At 37.5% G+C, this 19,949-nt stretch overlaps 1 protein-coding gene across 1 annotated transcript in view; it reads right to left on the reverse strand.

The window, feature by feature from the left end:
* The window catches only part of hsd17b3 (hydroxysteroid (17-beta) dehydrogenase 3), a 54,576-nt gene that overhangs the window by 16,273 nt on the left and 18,354 nt on the right, over window positions 1-19,949 (reverse strand). The window contains exons 2-6 of the mRNA XM_039758862.1: window positions 14,338-14,384; window positions 11,928-12,003; window positions 6,851-6,958; window positions 2,728-2,795; window positions 30-74 (exon numbers count right to left, since the gene is read on the reverse strand). Coding sequence (XP_039614796.1) covers window positions 30-74; window positions 2,728-2,795; window positions 6,851-6,958; window positions 11,928-12,003; window positions 14,338-14,384 — 344 coding nt within the window. The remainder of the gene's footprint in view (window positions 1-29; window positions 75-2,727; window positions 2,796-6,850; window positions 6,959-11,927; window positions 12,004-14,337; window positions 14,385-19,949) is intronic.

Genomic DNA, 19,949 nt, shown 5'->3' on the forward strand with positions numbered 1-19,949 from the left:
GCTTACCATATTTGCTAGATATTACATACCATAACCAAAGATGTCATGTTGCAATTGATCAATTTAGGGATAATCTGTATCAAAAGACAATACATATATGTTAAATAGTATAGTTGAAGTGACTAAACTACTGTAATTTCTTAATTAAAATTTAGCCATTAAAACAAATAATCAAATTACAGAATATCTGTTTTGTAACCAGATGCCATAATGCAATTTAAGGGTCTTCTGGCAGATTTAAAATAGCCAAGCCCAAATGAGCACAATAGCATTTTTTGAAAAGCAGCACTTAAAATGTGAATGAATAATCCTGTGCCTTAGGGGTCTGGTGTAAATCTGGAGCATTGTTTAGTTAATCAGCTTTGTTAAGGACTGTCACGCATGAATGCCAAAATGGGGGGTACTTCCAGGCTCACCTAAGGTATGTGATACCACCACGGGATAAAAGGGGGCGCTGTTGCTGACAGTCTTGTCTTCTTTTTCCCTCACAGCTTTGAGAGACCTCCCCTTGAGGGCAACAAAGCAAAGGAAACCCCACCCGTGCCAGTTGGCTCAGTATAAAGGGGAGATACTCCTGGACGGTGGAGTGTGTGTTCGGACCTGACTGCTATAGACAATGAGAGAGACTGTGTCCTATAAAAGAGCGCTATCCCAGGGGAACTGTCCCAGTGACAGCGTGCCAACGAGTGCATGTTTTATTTTTGTTGGAATGCCCTGTTGGCACCCCAAGCATTTAGATTCTACCCTGCCTTATTCACCCCGCTATAGAACTACACTACTGAATTCATCATAGCTAAGTTCATTCCAGAAAAGGTTTTCTAAAAACGCAAAACTATAGCAATGTAATTAATAATTGTATAACATATTGCAAAGTTTAAGGTAAGCAAGTAAAGAAACGTGTAAGACTAGGTAGGTTATGAAAGTGTATGTCATGGACTACAATATGTATAGAAGGAGTGAAACATAAATTAGAAGCAAAGTGATACTTTATTGCTCAGTTAAAGACCTCAAAGTTTAAACTAAGGGGCTTGGAGATCATAAAGAATGATGTTTAGTGGACAAAGGCTTAGGAATTCAAGTAGACTTTTATTTTGCATTCTCTTTTTAACCTTACCTATATATAAGAATTTCTATGTGACTGGAGCTTACTGACACTTATGCCTGCCTACACTATGTAATGAAAAATAGTAACCGTAAGCACACACCCTAGCCATCGCAATCTGACAATGATGATCTTTTACATGGATGAAAGGAGAGAACGAGACAGCTTGGTGATTTGTGCGTCACGATTGCTATGTCGTTTTGAAATCCCATAAACTGTAACGGCGGTCATTGGAGCTTTGAAAACAAAGATGTTAATTACAGAATGATTTTAAGAGCAACATGGGAGCATTTCTAAAGAGTTTTTATCATGAATGCATTGTAGGTTAGGGGTAGTTGCAACAGAGAATTTTCATTTCTAGAATAAGCAGATTTCTTTTATCGTGCATAGCTAATACGCTTATTTGTATTACTCTGTTGTGTTATATTCCATAATTACATCGTAAGTTTATCTAAATTGGATATAGAACTACAAAAAAATGTCTAACCAATATTATAGCTGTGATTTCACTTGTAATATGTCAAAACAATAATGCTATTGAATACTTTTGGGATATACTTGTTTTATCCAAGTCAAAGCGAACGTTATTGTCATCTCAACCATATAAAAGTACAGTATACAGATAGACGATATTGTGATGCTCAGGGTCCACAGTGTAACAACATGAAGTGCAAATAAAAAATTAAAAGTAAGTTAAAAATAGAACTAAAATTAAAATTAAAACACAAACAAGACAAGACATTGTGCAAAGACAAGATTGATGCAATGTATGGTATTATGCAATCTAGATACAAAAATACAGTCAATAAAAATGTAATATGTAACATTTAAAGTAAGGAGATCAACAATGCTAAACCAATAATCAAAGACTTAGAACGTTTCCCTAATTTAGTACACCATTTTCAAGACTTACTATCAAAAATGAAAATGAGACTTTTTAGAGGCTATTCCTGATGTTGGATGATTACATGCAGAGCATCACTCTCTTTTCTACCAGAGACTCTCTGTCATCGCACACATCAACTTACAGAATGGATGCTGTTATTACCAACAAACTGCATAAAAGATGACCTGGAGATACACCTAATCAAAGAACAAGCAAACATCAGAATTGTGAGATAAACCAATCTTTCCACTAAGCCAAAACACTAACCACAACACTAAAGTCACGAGTAAAGAGAAAAAAGAGTTGTTAACCAGGAATTAAAAAAATAAAAAGGTCCTATGGAAACTGCAATGTGTAGGCATTACCCACAAATCTGGATGCCCTAGATAGCATTGTGTCCCACTACCTGGAGAATCCTGAGAAGTGTTACCAAGGAGAGAGATGATGAAAATGTCATAAAATGGTGGTGTGCTTGGAAAAAAAAACAAAGATGGCACTGTGGTAAAATGATAATAAAATGTCAACCTTGTAAAAAGTGTATCTACTGCAAAAACTTAAAATCGAAATCCTTGTGTCCTAAACACCTAAAATTGTTGACAGATTATTAATTTTCATGCATACAAGTCTACAAAAAATGTACACAGTTATCAAATCACAATTATAAAATGGCATTTGTCTAAACTATAGGTAACTTTACCTAACTACTGTGATAATAGCAATTAAACCATTTCCAACATACCTTTTCCAGATTTTCAGTGTCAAGAAATCGACAAGGCTTGTAGCTGTTAATCATTCCAACATTGTTAACTGTGTGAACAATAGCGATAAGAGCAATTATTACATTTAGCAGTTGTAAATGTCATATGTAAAGTACAAGCCAGCATTCAGGCTAAACCGTTTTAATAACTAATTAATTGTGTTTTTCCTAAGACCCTGCATTAGCCAACAGATATCACAAGTAGAAAAAGAAAAGAGAAATAGGAATGGTGTGTGTATGTAGCTTTAACGGGAATTGTATTTAACATGAAATGGAAGGGAAGACTTCTAGACTGGCGTGTTTGCTTTGCCCCCAGTATTCAAGTTTTAGGAAATGAAAAGTATTGGATAAATTAGGTTAAGAAATAAAAAGGTGGATAGCTTTTGGATGGATTTAACTTTCCAAAACAGATACTTGTAGTTAAAATAATTTTTCATTAACATTTGTTGATTGTTACATGTTTTTAATGCATGACTAATACTTGCTTATTTGTTTGCATCATTTATGTTTTGGATTTTATGGGAACCAAGTTTTGTGTGTCCAATCACCTGATAGTTGCTAGGCACATGAAGCACATATGACATAATGGCGGCTATGAGATATACATGATCCACTCATTAAAGGAATACTCCACCCAAAAATTATATTTTATTATATGTTGCCTACAAATAAAAATGCATAATCTCATGTTTTCATGCAGAATACAGAGGAAGAAGTTTTTGACGTAACAAGTCTATAGCGGCCAGTGCTGTATCACTGCAAACGATTTGAAAAAACGTCCATGGAAAAGAGAAGAAAAAAGTCTCACGTGACTCGTGCTGCAAAATCCATATGTCTGTTATCCAGCTGCTTACTCACAACATGCAAAAGAAATGCTTTTTTTTGCTAAAATATTGTTAAATAGATACTTGCTGAATTGTTAACAGGTAATGTAAAGATATGGAAGCCATATTTTATTTATATTTTTGGAGTGAAGTATAGTGTCATGCTGAATCAAATATATTTAACTCAATGCCACAAAAAAAGACAAGCAGTGTGTGGAAATATTTATATTGAATAATATAAGAAATTGAAAAATATGGAGCAAAATACAACATATATATACAGTTGGGAGTCCCAAATTAAGAAATCCCCATAATATCAGCACCAAGTGATGGCAGCTGTTGGCTTTGCCTGATACCCTGTAATTTTCTTCCTGGCTCCTATTTTCTTCCACTTCAATAATTTTGAGGTGTGCAGTGCTGCTCGGCCTCTGATCCAGAAAGTGCCCATTGACAGATGCTGCTGTCAGCTTCCTCTATTCTGTATTCCTTCTGAGTGTCATGGATGTATCTTTGCAGGTGTCCTCCAGATCTGATATGATCCTTCTCACAATATGTGTGATAAAGAGCTTCTCCGCTACTATGAAGTTTGTGCAGCAATGAGAATATTGTTCTGCCTCTGACTAGGTGTTTCAAGTGAAGTCTAGCGGCTTTAATGGCATGTCATCCATACACAATGTTGATGCATACATTGGCATGAAATCACATCACCCAGGACTGTCTTGCAACATATACACAAATAGTATATACACTATATTAATAAAAAAATTAAAGGAACACTTTGAAAACACATCAGATCTAAATGGGAAAAAAAATCATGCTGGATGTCTATACTGATATGGACTGGGTAATGTGTTAGGAACGAAAGGATGGAAATGAAAATGATCAACCTACAGAGAGCTGAATTCAAAGACACCCTGACAATCAAAGTTAATAAATGATGTGGCAGGCTAGTCCATTTTGCCGAAATTTCATTGCAGCAACTCCAAATTGTACTCAGAAGTTTGTGTGGCCCCCCACGTGCTTGTATGCATGCCTGACAACATTGGGGGGGCATGCTCCTAATGAGACGACAGATGGTGTCCTGGGCGATCTCCTCCCAGATCTGGACCAAGGCAGCTCCTGGACAGTCTGAGGTGCAACCTGGTGGCATCGGATGGACCGAAACATAATGTCCCAGATGTGTTCTATTGGATTTAGGTCAGATGAACGTGGGGGCCAGTGGATGGCATCAATTCCTTCATCCTCCAGGAACTGCCTGCATACTCTCGCCACATGAGGCCAGGCATTGTCATGCACCAGGAGGAACCCAGGACCCACTGCACCAGCATAGGGTCTGACAATGGGTCCAAGGATTTCATCCCGGTACCTAATGGCAGCCAAGATGCTGTTGTCTAGCCTGTAGAGGTCTGTGCGTCCCTCCAAGTATATGCCTCCCCAGACCATCACTGACCCAACACCAAACAAGTCATGCTAAATGATGTTACAGGCAGCATAACGTTCTCCATGGCTTCTCCAGACCCTTTCACGTCTGCTCAGGGTGAATCCACTTTCATCTGTAAAAAGCACAGGGTGCAAGTGGTGGACCTGCCAATTCTGGTATTCTATGGCAAATGCCAATCAAGCTCCACGGTGCTGGCAGTGAGCACAGGGCCCACTAGAGGACGTCGGGCCCTCAGGCTACTCTCATGAAGTCTGTTTCTGATTGTTTGGTCAGAGACATTCACACCAGTGGCCTGCTAAAGGTCATTTTGTAGGGCTCTGGCAGTGCTCATCCTGTTCCTCCTTGCCCAAAGGAGCAGATACTGGTCCTGCTGATGGGTTATGGACCTTCTATGGCCCTCTCCAGCTCTCCTAGAGTAACTGCTTGTCTCCTAGAATCTCCTCCATGCCCTTGAGACTGTGCAGGGAGACACAGCAAACCTTCTGGCAATGACACGTATTGATGTGCCATCCTGGAGAAGTTGGACTACCTGTGCAACCTCTGTAGGGTCCAGGTATCGCCTCATGCTACCAGTAGTGACACTGACTGTAGCCAAATGCAAAACTAGTGAAGAAACAGTCAGAAAAGATGAGGAGGGAAAAATCAGTGGCCTCCACCTGTTAAACCATTCTTGTTTTGGGGGTCATCTCATTGTTGCCCCTCTAGTGCATCTGTTGTTAATTTCATTAACACCACAGCAGCTGAAACTGATTAACAACCCCCTCTGCTACTTAACTGACCAGATTAATATCCCATAAGTTTCATTGACTTTATGCTATACTCTGATTAAAAGTGTTCCTTTAATTCTTTTGAGCAGTATATATATATATATATATATATATATATATATATATATATATATATATATATATATATAACATATATGTATCATAATACAGGTCAAGTGGAAAGTAAGAATTAAACAAAAATTTATACTCTACTGAAATATATTACACTATACTATACTAGTGAATACACAAAAAAGTAATAGGTAATTTAATATACACTTTGATGACTGTTGAATTAATTTGGTTATTAGGAAAACCTGGATGTAAAATGAATAACAAGTGTCAACTTTTCTGTATTATCTATGTAATTGGGAAATGATTTACAAAACAGACAATTATGCTTCAGATTCAATCCTACTAATATTATTTATATGTCTATTTTTCTTATAGAAGTTTCAGGGTCTTCTCGGTGAATAATATTTACAACAACAGAGATGCTCATGCTGATCTAATGCAGCTTAATAATTGCATTATTTTTTTACTACATTTATATGAGGACAGACTCTTTCCCTGTGATCTGCCCCTTTAAATTAAGAGGAATGTGTAACAGCACATCATTAATTGAGAGAAGGTGAGACGTTAATGGCCAGCATACTGCCATTAGCAGGCAATCAGTTAGACAGCTGAGCAAATTGAGGAGAAACACAAGGACAATGCAAGGCCAGCTGCAGATTAATTAAACTTAGTACTGATCTTCTGCCGCTGTTCATTGCGCCAGTAGATACCTGAGGGTCATCTTCTCTTAGTTCCATACTACACTGTCTGGTCTTGATCCACTGCTAGTACGATACTCTCCCAGGTACACTGCAACTGACCCATGCTGAACAGACACACATTGTTTTTTGGGCTTTTACACTATCAGGCAGCAAGTTGGTACAGATAACAATCCAAATTGCCTTCCTAAATGGCATAAGGAGACAACACAGCTGACTTTTTACAGTATGATATACAACATAAGACCCTCATTAAAAACTGATGTCTTGTTTTGAACAAAACAGAGTAGGCCACCATACCCAGAATTCCAATTTCAAGTCCTTTAAGTTGCTCTTCCACATTTTCATAGATGTCATTCATTGTAAAGTCTGCTTGAATTACTTTCACCTTTCTTCCTGTTGTTTCAACTGAAGAGGAAAGAAAAAGTAATAATATGAGTTGGGAGTCAATGATACAGTATATCCTTTTTCATCATTGTAATGAAATTAGAAGGGAAGTGGGAAAACTGCACCAAGCCCAGCCAAAACTAAGCAGTCAATAGTAACTAATTAATGTGTTTGAAAAGGAAACCGATGGCAAAACATCAAAGACACCTAAAAAAACAAAGAAATACAGAAAGGGAAAAAAAAGCAAAACAGGATAATTAAAGAAATTGATAATAAAAATCATCACAGTGAATTAAGAGGTGAAAGCACAAAAAAGCACGTAAGCCTAAATCTTTGAAAATAAATCAGAACTCCTTCTAAACTCAAGAACTTTGAATTTATTCTTGAAAACTGAAGTTTCAAGGAGAAGCAAGAGGATGAGGAGGTGGCAGTCTTGGCAAAGCAACACACTCAGTGCCAAAGCACTGACTGCCCTTTTGGTCTTAACTCCTTTGGAAGACTAAACAATAATTCAAAGTATTAATGACCGCGCCTTAAGGGCAATGATTAGTTAAGGAGCTTAATTAACTAAACCAGACATAATTAAAAAGAAAGGGAAAAGAAAACAAGTGATAATGTGATGATCATAATGCCCCCTTAAGCCAGATAACATTATACGTTTGAACATTGACCACTAGCCCCTTACACACATACTGTACATTTGGGGGCTTATCATGAATTTACTGATCTTATCTTATTCTTGCCAATCATGAAGATCTATTAATTTCTAGTTAATTCTAGTTCTAGTTATTTATTTCTAGATTAATAGTGTTCAAACCTGACCATTCCAAATAAGGGCTTTCAATCCTAAAAGTTTTAGAGAAGTTCAGTCAGTCATTTTTCAACCCGTTATATCCTAACACAGGGTCATGGGGGTCTGCTGGAGCCAAACCCAGCCAGCACAGGGCACAAGGAAAGAACAAATCCCTGGGCAGAGCACCAGCCCACCCCAGGGCACACACACCCACACACCAAGCCCAATTTAGGATCGCCAATGCACCTAACCTGCATGTCTTTGGGCTGTGGGAGGAAACCCACGCAGACATGGGGAGAACATGCAAACTCCATGCAGGGAGGACCTGGGAAGCAAACCCAGGTCTCCAACTGCGAGGCAGCAGGCTACCACTGCGCCACCCTAGAGAAGTTCATAAACCATTTAATTTTAACTTGTTGAGAAACTGGGAAACAGCAAAGCGAAACATTTGACACAAATACAGAGACTTCTAGAAAAACTTTGCTAAAACTGGTAGAGAGCTTTCCTGTTACTTAAGCACATTCATTCCATCCATTTTATAACATGGACTCAATTTTAATGCAGAGGGTTCAAGACCATGTCTGGGAGAAATAGTGCTTAAAATCCCTTGAGAATCCAAGAACAGCTCACACAATTCAAGATGTGTCTAATTTCTAGTCATTTACAAATGGCTAATTCTGTTATATAAATTAACAACTGTTCATGCTTGTTTGTGAAAATTATTTGATTGATCATTCATCTGCATAAATGAATCTGTTATTGAAAAGTCTGTTATAATTTGATCTTTCTCTCAAGTGTGTTTTAAATATGCTGGGTGTGATGTTTTCATTTTTGGCATAACCGTTTTATTACTTTATTAGGCTTACAAATGAGAAGATTACACAGCAGGATTTTAAGAATATCAAGTTCAGCTTTTGTTCCTCTGTTACTCTGTACTCGTGACAATAAATTTGTACTTGAGACTGAACTCCAGTGGAGCGATTTATTGGTAAATTCCTGACAAGGCCTGCAAATGTGAAAGGGGTCACTGAATATACAGTAGGTCTGTGAACTGTGTGCTCACTTAAAGCTGGCTCCAAATAAGAAACAGCTGTGTATTAAAAATAAAACTTAATTGGTTCCTTTTTAGGGTCAAAGCCTTTCCAGTAGCAGCAAGTCCAGTGCTGAAAATGGCACAAATCCACCTCACTCGTCTGTAGAAAAGCATTGCGATCTCTTCTAATGCAATATTCAGCAAATCAGTGAGCAGACGCAGTATTACGTTACAACTAAAACACACTTCTTTCACAAGCTTGAAATTTATTTTCAAGTGACTGTTATCAGCAACTGTCTGAAAGGAATGAATAAGGATAAAAACAAAAGATGTGACAATTTCAATCACAAAGATCAAGCCTCCATATTCAAAACTACTGACTTAGAAATATCTCCAACCAGGTTTAATCATTTTATTTTATTATATTTTCATTTATTTTGCTTTTGAAATGTATTGTGCTCATTGCTTTGAGGGTAAGTAAAGTAGCATTTTCTGATTAAGCTATTCAACTTGCAGCATTTTACCACAAAACTAAAAAAAAAAATGTGGAAATGACATTTTTTATATTTGTTTTTGAAAATGTAATGTTTCTACATTTATGTAATAAGCTTATTAAACTTATTCTCAATATTCTCTACCGCATTTGATTACAATAATAAAAAGTTTTTCTTCTTACATTAGCTAAAATAATTGAGGCCTAAAAAAAATTTTTGACTCTCCATATGAGAGTGTTTGCACTTGATGCAGACAATCCATGCGGCTGTTATATACGTTAGAAAAAAGAGAACTTGGTCACCACATAAAATTATGCTCATAGTAAAAAATATGCATATAGTAGGATGTAAGACTTTGTGCCATAGCTGTACCTTTTAGTGGCCTTGCATGATAATCACTAGTTGGTGTCATAGATAACAAAAGGTCTACTGTAGAAATGTGTGATGAAGAATGTGGCACTTGGAATATAAATGTATTATTATTATTATTATTATTATTATTATTATTATTATTATTATTATTATTATTATTATTATTATTATTATTATCCAGGATGACTTACAAAGCTAGTGCAAAATGCTTGTAACACATTTAAGATACGACAATCACCTACACATTGATCCTCTTATTCTCCATAATTCTCTTCAAGACTCTGATACTCATTTGGAAAGCCCTGAAATGTCACACTCTTCTTTTTTGTCTTTGCTTCTCACTCAGCAAAAACTGCTGAGGTTTTCTAATGTCAGGCATCTGCTAACTCCAAAGGCCTACACTGTGGCTTTCACTTTACTCAGTGTTTCTAGGTCTTTCAGGATGGATAGATAGATAGATAGATAGATAGATAGACAGACAGACAGACAGACAGACAGACAGACAGACAGACAGACAGACAGATAGATAGATAGATAGATAGATAGATAGATAGATAGATAGATAGATAGATAGATAGATAGATAGATAGATCATGGTTTACAGTCACAGTGCTGTTGGTATAAAGGAGTCCCATTAGCTTTTCTTGATACACTTCTGCTAAATAATTCCTTGACTAAAAGTCCTAAGTGTTAGTGTGTCAGACAGAGGATGTGCAGCATTGTTCAGATTCACACTTAGTTTTGTTTTAATTCTGTCCTTTGGGGGTCCAGAGTGCATCCTGTAACTGAGCTTGCCCATTTATTTAGCTTGTTAATTTGGTGGGCCTCACTTGAAGGTATATCACAGCCAAGCCCACCACCGCATTTAATGCAATAAAATATATAATAGATGTATTAGTTGTATTACATGCAATACATCTGTTTTAAGAGAGACATTCTGAGGAGTACCACCTATAGATGCATACATCTTTAATCTATAAGTACTGCATACCAAGTTTTCAATGTACTACTGAATATTTTATGTACTTACTGTAAGCTGGAAACTGACAGACTTGAGATGGAAATGTTGTTGTAGAAGCAGGATCGGAATTGTGCTTAAGAGAACAAGTTAAAAGAACACATAGCCAGTAGTCAAAATTCTCTTACAAATGAATGTCAAGAATGAGGTGGTAAAACAGACTGAATTAATGTGTCTTCTTTTACTAAGAGAATAATCAGAAAGTAATAAATAATAAAGAAACTGTCCATTGCCCACCAATGGGCTACTGTATGTTAGTGCACATTTTTTATATATTTTTTTCAGCCAGTCCCAGATGTTGGAGACAGCACCCCAAAAATGAAATAAAATTATCATTTCCTCAACACAGGAGGCAAACTGAGACTGGGAACCAGCAGCAAACAGCCCTTAGGAAAAGTGGCCTAAATTTAATAGGCGGTCAGAGGATAAGATAGTATGGAGTATAATGATAAAAGTTATTTGACTTTATATCTACACGTCAGTCAATCTTAAAATGCTTTTGTATAATATGGTTGATGGGAAGCTAAGCTGATCGTAGCAGAATTGGGCACAAGACAATATTTGAAGGGTAAACACCTTCATCTAAACACTAGGTCACTTTAGAGTTATCAGTTAATATGAGATGTATTTTTTTTTGGATGTGATAATAAACCAGAGTACCCAGAGGAAAAACTTACATAACAGTGAGAAAAAGACCAAACATCATACATACCTTACCTGGCAAAAAGCTGAAGCCAGATGTCTGGAGCTGGGAATCAATAGAAGTTACGCCTGTGCTATTTTTCACCGTATGCCACTACATGAAAAAATACTGTTTATAAAAAAATTGCAAGTATTTATTTTCGTGAACCCTTCTCTAGGCACATGCACATACCCAGCTGGTACACATATGGCACATTTTGCACTTTGATGCAGCCCTGAATATGACGCCAGTTCAATGTATGGCAAACAGAACCCATTTGTTTATGTGATAGTACTTTATGAGTTTATTGGGTCATTATTGTCACAAGTGAAATCCTTACTTGCATGTGATAATCAACACGCAACACATTGCTACGCCCTGGCACCATAATTAATAAAGTATAACTACTTCATTTTAAAACTTGTTTTTCTTATTCTTACTTATGAGCAGTTAAGTTAACACATCTTCAGTAATCTCATATGAACATAGGAATTACATGCAGACATTCATAAGGTACCACAATCCAAGATAAAATACCACCTCTTCATGACCAAGAGAACCTGAATAACTGCCAACAGATTATATGGTAGCTACTTACCAATTTCGTTTGCAACTCTTTCCAGTTTTTCAAGAGTTCTGCTGATGAGGACAATGTTCATGCCTCGTTTTGCAAACTGAAAAACAACCATTTATTCAATTAATCAAAATTGTCCTGATAAGTGTAGTGGTCATTAAATTGCACCTCACCAAAGAAAGTGAGTCACTAAAAGAGAGAGACATGCTATGCGACATAAGGACTTAGAACATACAGGCATTCACTCTTACAGAATCTGAGTGCAAAGAATACCAGATCTTCAAATGACTGTCCAGTCATCCATTTCCTAGTTCACAAATCTTGTTCAGGATCACACAGGGCTGGTACTTACCCTGTTATGGTACCACATTTGGCAGAAACAAACCCTGAATTGACCAGCAAGTAAAATGATTATGAGTTAATTAAATAAAGCAATTCTACTATAAATGTGATAGTATTAAAAAGTATGCTGTCCATGGTGCTGAAAATTATATCCTTGAAGGTTCATGGGGTCATTAATGTTATGTGTAGAGAGTACAGTGGAATTCTTACTTGCATGTGTTACTCAGCAAGCAATACGGTGGCACTCGATGTTGCCATGATTAGAGAGTAGAACTCCCTTACCTCAAAACTTCTGTCCCATACTTGAACAATTTCCAAGCATGCTTTTCATTAACAAATAAAACAAAGAAGTTTATATTACACATATTAGAGTTCATTTGTCTTCCAGTTTAAGGCTTTACAAAGTTAATTTTCAATATCCACACAAATTTTGCAATTCAATTAATTCACAATGGGGAATCACACTTTAAAATGCTTCTGCAAAGTTGTTGAAATCCTTTCAGTAACAAAGCCAAAAAGCAGCATCACTGAATGTCAGTACTAATGTTTAAACTGAGAAATTCTATAGAGATGGGTGAAATAAACATGCTTAATTCATATCGTCAATGACTGGGTCACGATTAGATAGATAGATAGATAGATAGATAGATAGATAGATAGATAGATAGATAGATAGATAGATAGATAGATAGATAGATAGATCTAACAGTCATTAGTCCATCCATCCATTATCCAAGCTGCTATATCCTAACTACAGGGTCATGGGGTCTGCTGGAGCCAATCCCAGCCAACACAGAGCACAAGGTAGTAAACAAACCCCAGGCAGGGCGCCAGCCCACCACAGCAGTCATTAGTCATCCATGTTAAAGAATTGTGCCAGGCTAACGTCACTCACAGTAAAACAAAAGTAAAATGAAATTATGTAAAAGTAAATGACTATTAACACAGGGGTAAAAGTAATGTTCATGACATGAGCTACTGTATAGTTCATGAGCTGTGTACCAGTTTTGCAGCTTCTTAATTACATTTTCATAATTTTTATAATGTCACCAAAGTGTCCTCACATATCTGATTTAGCATAATGCGTAATTATGAATTTTGTGATATATTTTCCAGTAGTTTACTTTGCTTTTGTAGCATCAAATAATACAGTATGTTGCTGTAATGATGACAGGGAGTGTCTTGCCAAATACATGGGTGTCTTTCTCAATGGAGAAGAAAGTGAAAGGTGTTCCTTTCACTCTCTACCCCGTAGGCGCTCTCAGAAGCTGGCCATTGTTTTCACTATCAACTGAAAACTTGGCTGCTGCTGCTTTAGGATTGGAGAGAAGAGATTGGAAAAGTGTTGATCAAGCACAAATACTTTGTTTTTGTATAATTATATTCATTTTGTCTGAACCTGTTACATATTTTTAAAATTTTGGACTTCACCCAAACCCACAGAATTTAACAGATATTAAAATCCCCTGTTACACCCATTTTGTTTACCCACTGTAGGACTGTAACTTACAGTAAAATTAATTGAACTTGTTGATTTATCTGCATACTGTGTGTGTTGGAAAGATTACACTATCAGTGTAAGGGAGAATGTATGGATGTGCCACCACAAACTCCATTAATATCTGCCATGTGAGGATTTTTAACTTTGTAAAATCCATCTTTTTAAATGTACAAACCACTTTTGAAATTGACTGTCATACTAAGCAAGCCTGCTGCAATGTTTGTATTATATTGTGAGAAACCCTGCAGATACTTTAAGTATCTCCCTGCACACTTTGGGATCATTCATGTTGTGTGACACTCACTGTGTTCCCTTCTAATCCTTAACTAATATGTGTGTGCATAATGTCTGAAAGAAACATTGCATTATGACAATTTCACATACACCCTTCTCCACTTGTGAAAAGTGCTCTAATCTTGCCTGTGGGTAAATGAGCTCAAATATATACATATCATATTAAGAAGTGAAAGGAATTTTTTTAAACAGCAAAGAATCTTAAGGATCTTTTTTATGTGTGGAAATTTCACAATTCCCAAGCAAAAAGTGCAATAATTGGTGTAATCAGCTTCAAATAATGTTTTGGAACATTACCTCAAAAGCATATTCTCTCCCAATTCCATCGGTTGCTCCAGTAACAACTGTGGGAAAAAAAAACACAATTTTGAATAACAGAAATACAAGTAAGGGGTTTTTGAAACAAAAAATACATTGCATTTTAAATTATAGACAGCATAGTGGTACACTAGTCAACGTTGTCGAACAGCTCCAGTATCCTTCTTAGAAGACTCAGCCTAGAAAGTGTGTGTAGTTCTTGCGCCCACCTGGAATTTTCTGATTTCTTTTGGTCTCCTAAAGCAGTGCAGGTGTAGTTGATTGGTTACTATAAATTGCTCCGGCAGGTATGTGTGTTCCCTGCAATGGCCTGGCACCCCATCCAGCTCCTATTTTACACTCTGTGCTCCTGGGATCCTTGCAATATTATACTTTCTGTGTTCAGTATATATGTGGCCCTTTATAGCCTTAGGCAAGCTTTGTACATGATGATATTAGTGCTTGGAGATCTGCACACATCTTCAGCCAGACGATAGCAAAATAGAAGAGCTTTTTATGGAAACTGCATCATAACTATGGGCAGAGTGGTGACTCTGAGGCTAGGGATTTACACTGGCAATTGGAAAGTTGTCTGTTCGAGTCCCATAAACACCAAAAGTGACTCTACTTCAGTGGGCCCTTGAGCAAGCCCCTTAACCTGCAATTACTCCATCCTGGGTATGACGTTAATCTGCATGTAGGCCCTCCAACCTGCAGGGAAACCATGGGGGTTGGTGGCAGAATTGGCACTGCAGCCACCATAAAAAACCTCTCACTCGTTGGCTGCACTTGGGTCCTAATCTGGGATCTGAGTTGGTTTGTCATGTGGTGCTCCTAGCCTCTCTCATCATAACTCAAGGTTTCTGAGTCTTAAATTCCTTAGTGAGGATACATAAAAGGACTATGAACTTTCACTCTCATTGTTAAGATGCACTCATCTCTTGTATATATTTCTCTTCTGGTTCGTCCAGCTTCCACTTCAAAACCGGTCCCGTCCACACACAGCAGACACGGCATTTCTCGATTCCTATTCGACCTCTTCCAAACCCTTCCCCATGCTGCCTGCTGCTCCTCTTCAAAACCGGTTCTGCCCACACGCAGCTGACACGCAGTCCACCAACACAGTGTCAGCAGACATACACACAATCCTCTTCCCGTTACCACAGGTAATTCTTCACCTCATTCCTGTCTTCCCATCCAAGAGTACAACATTGGAACTCCAGACCAGCAGTGCAAACACTGTCATGCACTATACTGGCCTGCTGAGCATAATACATCCAAGTACTCGAGGTGCTGCCACGATGGTAAAGTAGCTTTACCACCTTTGCGGGAGCTACCAGTGTCTTTACAACAGCTTCTTACACAGCAAACATCAGAAGGTAAAAATTATCGTGAACACATTCAAGAATACAACCCTTCTCTAGCGTTTGCTTCCATGGGTGCACAGATAACTCAACCTCCTGGCCACGGACCATACTGTTTTAAAATACACGGGCAAATTTATCACCAAATCTCTCCACTATACGCTAACACTTCTACCTCTCCAGGATATGGACAGTTGTATGTTTTTGACACAGCACAAGCTTCTGAAGTACGCTTACAAAATAAAGCAAACTCTGCATGCTGTGAAATTTACTTCTCCAGCTAGATTCAATGCTCAGAACCATCAACCCCTTCGCTAAATCATGCAAACACATGCATGAAATCTCTCAGCCCAATCCAACAGCATCTGTACGAATGGTTTTCAAGGAAAACCCAGGGCAGGATTTACGAGGATACAATGCCCCGACATGTCACACTAATGTTGCAACGATTTTCGTCGGAGAAGGTGGTGAACCCCCTGCCGAAAGGGACATTTGCATCTATCCCAGAGGCAACTCCTGTAGAGAGTCCTGTACAGATTTGCACGCTCGATATGAATTGTGATCCTATGGTTTACCCACTTTTATTCCCTTACGGAGACATTGGCTGGCACAAAGATTTACAACATGTTCCCGATAAAAGAACCGCCAAACAAATCAGGCTTACTCAATGCCAATTTTACACGTACAGATTATCAATGAGGAATACATTTAGTATTTTGCACTCCAGTGGCAAACTATTCCAGCAGCACATCGTAGATGTGTATGTTAAAACAGAGGGCACGCGTCTCAGCTATCTCAGATTACATCAACAAGATCTGTGCGTAGAACAATACAAAGGACTATCAGACGCACTGCAAGCAAAGACTGAAAACAACAACGTACGTGTAAGCAAAATGATCTTATTACCGTCCACATTTCCAGGAAGTTCAAAACTATTGTTGTACGTGGCTTTTTCTAGGGTTAGATCTTTTGACTCATTATCTGTCGTCTCCAGCAAAACACCTATTCACAACTGCGTCTTTCAAGAAGTATCTTTCTTCTTGATTTCTGAATTCCTTCCTCACCGTTTTCCATTCCTATTCTTACACCGGCGTACGCTACAGCGGGCATCAGCTAGTAATTTAATATTTTATCTAAGAAAAAATGGCACTACATATCTATCTTTGGCATGTCCTTATTATTATCTCTTATTAGTTCTCTCCTTATTAAATTTTTTGGCAAGATCTATGAGTTAATAAGCATAGGAGCACAAGAATAAGAGTGAGGAGTACATCAGGTGAGCAACTTTATAATGTTTTCTGTTAATTACTGTGCATTTAGAAAGTATTCGACTCCTTCACTTTCTGCACACTTTATCATTTTGTAGATTTAATTTTAAATGGATATATTTGCCATTTTTGCTCATTAACCTACACTCAATAACCCATTATGACAAACTGAAAACGTGTTTTCAGAAAAGTCTGCAATCTTCTTAAAAATCAAAAACTGAAATCTCTAATTCATATAAGCATTCAGACCCTTTGATGTGGCACTCCAAATTGTGGTCATGTGTATCGCGTTTGCTTTGATTATCCTTGAGATCTTTCCAGCGTCCTGCGGGAGACAAATGGTGTCTCAGCCATCCCTCACAATGGATAGACAGAAAACAAAACTTAATGCTCACTCCTTTTCAAAAACTATTTTATTTTTTTCACCTTTACCCTGTCTCTCATTTATCAGTTTCATTTATTACAATCAAGCCCATCAACCCATGCCATTCAAGTTCTCTGGTTGTGGTTTGCAATATGTTTAATATAAAGATAGCTGACAGTGACATTTTGTGACCTGTGCTGGTATCACAGATTGGCATTATACCCTAATTCTGTATTTCATTTTAGTAGAAAATCTGTATTTTCACGATTGTCTTGAGATAATGTTATGGATGAAGGTGGTGTCAGATGATATGAAATGTTGAAGAACACCAAGGAGAATGGAGGAAAAAAATTTGGGAGGTATCTGGCTAACCTTTGAAAACCCAGAAAATAGCTATGGAACCATTGATGATGATGTGAATATGCGGAATGTTTTTTGGAGTTGATAAAACAGACCAGAACACAGAATAAAAAGCGTGTTTCCTTACATCTGAAGCCATGGACAGAGGTACAGCATCTGCAGCCTTGTCTTAGAATGCTGTGCACACAAGAGGAATGGGCACATATAATAGTGCATCAGATGTTCTTCCACGTAACTGTCAAGTGATGAATGTAAGAATGGAGAACTCTGAGAACTCGCCTGACATCACATAAATAGAAGCAGGTTGCATGCAGCTCAGAAACTGTGCCTGCCAGAGTGGGTTGTCACCTATTGCTCACCTATTGCTCTCCGCAACATGAAGCTTCCCTGTGGTCTTTAAAACATGTGACACCACAAAGCCAATTCTTGAACTGAAACATTCTATTAGAAGTGGCCTCGGTGTGGAATTTAAAAGCAAGAAAAATAAACAGCAAATACAGCAGGAGCTAGTATGATGTATTGTACAATCACCATCAGCTCTGCTTGTGTTACATAGGTCTGAAAGACAATACATTATTTGAATACAGACACACCTCTATACTGGAGATTTAACATATAAAATAAAAACAAATGCCATTGGCTAATTATAAAGATTAAATAATAATTTTGAAAACCCAAGCCTCCTCCATTGGGTACGTACCTAGCACATTACCATAGTAGGATTCATGCCTCTTATTTGCACTGCCATTGTCACCGTGTGACTCTCAATGCTCGATGATGAGTAAGGAGTTAAACTGTACCTGGACACCAAGGTGTTCGTATCTGCAAGTGACTTTGGTCTGAAACAAATAAGACCACACTATTTTTGCTGTTAAATTGTCAAGAAGGAGTCCTTCTCTGCCATCCCAACCCTCTGCAAATTATGCCAAAGAGTCATGAACTAGGCAGGTCATCCGAGATGATCTGTCGATTCAACACCCAGGTGCCACCATTGATGAACTGTGACTGACATAATAGCTCTCCTAACTGCAGTCCCTTTTTAACTAGTCAACTGCATGCTGTGCTAATTGCAAAGAGCTGGAACTTAGCTTTTCTTCAGATTGATTACATTTGTGAAAGAAACTAGGCCGCATTGTGTTTGAAAAGCTAATCTGAAGTCATTTTTAGCATTTTTCAGGATTGCATCATTTCACATGGGTGGTTTAGTAATACAAAGAAGCATTGTAATGTGCCATAATATTTTGGCCAAAATGCACAGTTGGAAAAATGACTGGATGCCTGACACATGGCAGATGCGACATGAATAATTTGATCTTTTTTCATTAATGTTTTCACAATGTTTACTATTGTTCAACGAAAGTCACTCCCATTGAAGCCCACTACCTATTTCTTAAGTATAAAGTATAATATAACTTTGGTAAAAGACTTTGCTTAAACTTTTAATAAGAATACAACTACAGTTTGCATCCTTTCACCTTAAATGCCTTCTGCAGTCCCTGTTCTCTTTCAAAATCTTTAACTCACTTCATCATCAGATAAGGTTGTTGTATTTGCTAATCATGGTGCCAGGGAAAGGTGACATGTTGCATGTTGTTTAGCACATACAAGTAAAGAATCTTACTCGACTCTACGCTGTACACGTGAAAATAATCCATCTTAATAAAAGGTGTCTGTGTGTCAGTCTGGACGCTATGTTTCAGTCATTCCAACAGATGGCACATCACAAATACTAATGCTGCTTTTTTGAACCTCATACCAAAATGGATATAACAGAGACATATGCTTTGCATAAGGCACTGAAAACGCTGACACCGAGGTCTATTTTAATTATTTAGATTTCATCCCTTCAAAAGTAGTACAGCTAGCTACCTATAAATCATATAAACCTATACAGGGTGGTCCAGATCTAATTATGCAGATCCAGATTGTCTGGATGACTTTGATTTATGCGGGGACGATTTCAGTTCGATGCAAAGACGATTCTTCATGTCGTCTGTTTGCACACTTTTCAATGGTCCGGGATTTTTCGGGTGATTTTCTATGTAATAAACTTAATAAGTTTTAGAGTAATGAAAATTGCATAATTAGATCTGGACCACCCTACAGATCTATACCTGTAGACAACATAAACATATACAATATTCATGTTTACTTCACATTAGACTGTTTAATAATTTTTCTGATTGATGAAGTTACTATTTTTATTTCATTCTGTCTTTTACTACAGTGAATTATTTCTGCCACATCCATCACCAC

The sequence above is a fragment of the Polypterus senegalus genome, chromosome 7 (genome assembly GCF_016835505.1).
Source record: "Polypterus senegalus isolate Bchr_013 chromosome 7, ASM1683550v1, whole genome shotgun sequence".
In the NCBI taxonomy this organism is placed as follows: Eukaryota; Metazoa; Chordata; class Cladistia; order Polypteriformes; family Polypteridae; genus Polypterus; species Polypterus senegalus.